General features: G+C 75.8%; 1 protein-coding gene across 1 annotated transcript; it reads right to left on the bottom strand.

Moving 5' to 3' along the window:
- Nucleotides 1-125: 125 nt before the first annotated feature.
- H696_00800 (hypothetical protein) lies at nt 126-3,690 on the bottom strand (the record flags this gene model as incomplete). The annotated part of the gene is made up of 4 exons (XM_009494685.1): nt 126-2,198; nt 2,294-2,488; nt 2,685-3,009; nt 3,125-3,690. 4 exons carry the CDS (start codon nt 3,688-3,690, stop codon nt 126-128), a joined length of 3,159 nt encoding a protein of 1,052 aa, XP_009492960.1.
- Nucleotides 3,691-4,007: the final 317 nt, after the last annotated feature.

Here is a 4,007-nt window from a genome sequence, read left to right as displayed (position 1 = left end):
CCCCCCCCCCCGCCCCCACGGTCCGCCTCCCACTCCACCCGGCGCAGGTCGCATCCGGCCCTGGGGAGGGCACTGCCGAGGCAGCGCGGCGCATGGCGGACACAAGTACATTGGCAGTTGGGTGGCTAGCGGAATTGCAGGTGGCGCAACTCCGAGCGGATGAGCCCGGACCGCCAACTGGACGAGGAAAGCGGCGAGCCGGACGCCTCGGGCCGATCAAGGCGCTCGGCCGAGGGGGCCTCGAGCGTGGGCCCGGGGCCGACCGTGGCCACGAGCATGTGGCGGGGTCGACGCCCGGGGCCGAGCGCCTGCCCCGGGCCCGACCCCGGGGGCTGGCCAAGCGAGGCTGGCGACGCCGGTGGCTGCGGCAGCAGCAGCGCCCCGGTGGTGCTCGGGGTCCAGGGCTCGGGACTGCCGGCCGCCAGGGCCGGGTGCTCCTCGTCGCTGCTGGCCGAGTGGGGGGCCGGTGCATGGCCGGGGTGGGCGCTGCGCGGGCGAGCTGGTGTGGCCGGGCTGGCGGACGCCCGGCCGGACCCGCCAGCGTCCTCCCCGGTGGGCGTCAGCCCATCGGGGTGATGCTGCGGCTGCTGCGGCTGCGGCTGCTGCGGCGGCTGATGGGGATCCTGCCGTCGCGGGGGAGAGGGCGTTGCCGGGAAGAAAAGCACCTCGGCGGCTGGGGCCGGCCGCGGGACACTCAAATACCGGCGGCGGTGGCGGGAGGCCGGGGTCCCGGCCGCCGGGTCCAGCGCCGGTGGCGGCGGCGGCGGCAGCGGGCTGCCCCGACCGACGCCGATGTCCACCGAGCCCGATGACCGGAATGGAGCCGCCCCCCCATGGTGCGCCGGGAGGTGGGTGTGGCCATGGCCGGCACGGGCGTCGGCCCGGCCGGCCGCCCCCTCGCGGGCCGCCACATCCAGGCAATCCCACAGGCGGATGCTCCGATCGAAGGAGGCCGTGGCGAAGTGCCGGCCATCCCCGGCCAGGGCCAGGTGCAGGACCCGGTCTCCATGGGCCGGGGCCACCTCAAAGTGGTGGTCCAACGAGGGGTGGGGGCTGGGCTGGCCGAGCCCCGCCAGCGGGGCAGCGGCCGTCCACCCGGCGGGGCCCGGCGGCGCCGGGAACCGGCTCGGATCCAGCCGGTGCAGCGTCCCCAGCAGGGCCCCCCGGCCGACCGGGCGGCCGGTCACCGGGTCCAGCACAACCGGCACCGGGCGCGGCACGCCGGCCAGCGCGGCCGGGGCCCAGCCCGGGTCGCCAGGCACCGGGACCCGTGCCCCCGGGCGCCGGCGCACCCCCGGCCGAAGCCCCCACACCGAGAGACTGTTGGAGGAGAACCCATGCGCCGACACCAGCTGCCGGGTGGACCGATCGAAGGCCAGGCCACACACCTGGGACCCGGTGTCCAGGGCAAAGAGCTCGCGCACATGGCCGGCCGGGCCGGGATCGGCCGCCAGCCCGGGCCACCGGGTCGCCGCGGCCGCCAGCCCGGCCGCCGGCCGCAGGACATCCCACAGGCGGATGCACCGGTCGGCCGCGCCGCCGCCGCTGGCCAGCACCGGCCCGGCCAGGCCGCCGGCCAGGCCCGGATGCTCCGCCTCAGCAAGGCCCTCCCAATAGCGCAGCCACGCGTCCTCGGCCGAGGGGCTGGCCGACTCGGTGCCCGGGGCCAGGCGATCGGCCAGCCCGGGCCCCAGGGGCCCGGCACTCGAGCTCACCATGTCGGCCGAGCACCAGGCCAGCGCCCCGACAGCCGCCTGGTGCCGGGCCACTCGGGCCACCGGCTGCCTCGGCCACCGGGGGTCCCACAAGCACAGCAGGTGGTCGCTGCCGCCGCTTGCCAGCCACCGGCCGCACGGCGACCAGGCCAGGCTGCACACGGTGAGCGCGTGCCCGCCGGCCTGGCTGCCGCCATTGCCGATGGCCGCCGGGCCCGGCGAGTAGCCCGGCCGGTGGCGGTCGAACAGCAAAACCGGCTGCCCGACCCCGGCGCGCGGGTCGACCGACGCAATGCGCCCATTGTGGCTCCCGAGCGACAGGAGCCCGGCATCGCGCCAGGACAGGGCCCCGACCAGGCCGTCCAGCGGCTGGCCGAAGGACAAAATGGCCGCCTGCCCGCGGAGGGCCATGCTGGAGTTCAGGTGATCCGAGCGCAGGAGGACCAGCTCGCCGAAGTTCGTGGCCGCGGCCAGGGTGGTCGCCTAAAAGGCCCGGGGGGCGGGAGGGGACGGGGGGGGGGATATGTCAGCTGGGCAAGGGGTAGGGAGGCACGCGAGCATGAAGGGGAGCCACACACATCGCCCCAGGCCACGGCGGAGATCGTGCGCGCATGGTGTGGCAGGAGCCCCGGCGACCAGCGCGGCAGGGCTGCCTGCGAGAAGAGCTGCGTGCTGCGCGTCGAGTGGACACCGTGTACGAAGATCATCGACTCCAGCCCGACTGCCAGCAGCTCCGACGGCTCCCAGGACATGACGGACCGGTAGTAGTCGTTCTACCAGGGCCAGGGCCGACGCAGAGAGGGCAGGGAGAGGGAGAGAGGCCGGGAGAGGCAGAGAGCATGCATGAGGATGGGGTCCCGGTTCCAGCAAGGGGCATATGCACACGTGCATGTCAGTGTCCGCGATGGAGTCAAGGCAGGCGAGCTGTGCGCCCGGGCGGGAGGGCCGTCGAGCGGGCCACCGGCGCACCCCAATCCCCGAAGCATGGAGCATGAGAACGGGTTCGACCGCCGGGGGTGGCCGCGGGCCGGAATCCCCCGGCCGGGAGGCCCACCCGGCGGAGGGGCCCATCGCCGGGCCGACGGACCCGGCCACCGGGGCCCGGCGCTCGGTCGGCGGCGAGGCCGGGGCCCAGGCCGTGCTGAGGGCCGGGCGCTCGTCAAAGCCCGCCGGCCCGGCCAAACTCCGGGGGAGAAGATCCTCCGGGTCGGTGGCTGGCGGGTCCGGGCCATCCGACGAGAAGACATCCGGGCCCAGGGAGGAGCTCGAGGCCAGCATGTGGTTGAGGGAGTTTCTGGTCGAGAAGGGCAGGGCGAGGGCGTCAGCCAGGGAGGGGCAGGGCCGGAAGGGAGGATGGCAGGCCGCCGGGGGGAGCCGGCGACGAGCACCACCCGGGGCCGGGGGCGTACGAGTGTTGTCGCATTGCGCGGATCCGCTGAATGTCCGACAGCGTTTGGGCCGATGCCGCCGTGGCATCCAGGAGGGCCGGGTTCGGGGAGTCGGCCATGGCCAGCAGCTCGTCCGGCCAGGCGCCAACCAGCGGCCCGGCCATGAGGGTGACCGACCCGCGCGCCAGGCGACCCATCAGGGCCGCGGTCTCCGGCTCGGGCGAGGGAGGCCGGTGACCAGGGGCCGGGCCAGGCGGCGCCGGCCCGCGAGGCTGCCCGGTGATGGCCCCCGCCGGAAAGAAGACGCCCGGGCTGGATCGGGCGGTGTCCGTGCCCGATCCCCGACGAGGGGTCAGCCAGGGCGGCGGGCGTGCGGGGCTGGTCGCCGGCCCGAAGGACCCGCCCGGCCCGGGGGGGCTTGACGGCAGGTCACCGGGGCCGCTGGATGGCCCGGAGGGGGCGGAAGGGGGGCAGCCGGGAGTCGAGCCGCGCCGGCGCTTGGCCTCCGGCCCGGCGGGTGACGCCTCGCCTGGGCGCTTTATCCCGAAGGGAGGCCCGGGCGGCGGCGGCGTCCCGGGCGAATCCATGGATCGGCAAACAAGTGGCGGATGGGCGGGCGGAGGAAGACCAAGAGCCTGAGAGAGAGAGAGAGAGGAGAGATGGGCAGAAGCGGGGAGAAGGGGCAGGCACAGGGGCAAAAAGGCATGCATGCATGCGGGAGGGAGGAGGGGAAGACGGCCGGCGGGTACAGGCCCCTGGGTAACACCGAGGGCTCCGCCAGGAGGGCTGCTGATCGGGCTCCGTCGACCAGCAGGGCCGCGCGCGGGCGATGTTCCTTCCAGCATCCACTTTCGCGGCCCCCCCCCCCCCCCCCCCCCCCCCCCCCCCCCCCCCCCCCCCCCCC

Source organism: Fonticula alba, assembly GCF_000388065.1.
Source record: "Fonticula alba strain ATCC 38817 unplaced genomic scaffold supercont2.1, whole genome shotgun sequence".
Lineage (NCBI taxonomy): Eukaryota > Rotosphaerida > Fonticulaceae > Fonticula > Fonticula alba.
Note: the sequence above shows the minus strand (reverse complement) of the source record. Positions and strands in the feature narration are given on the sequence as shown.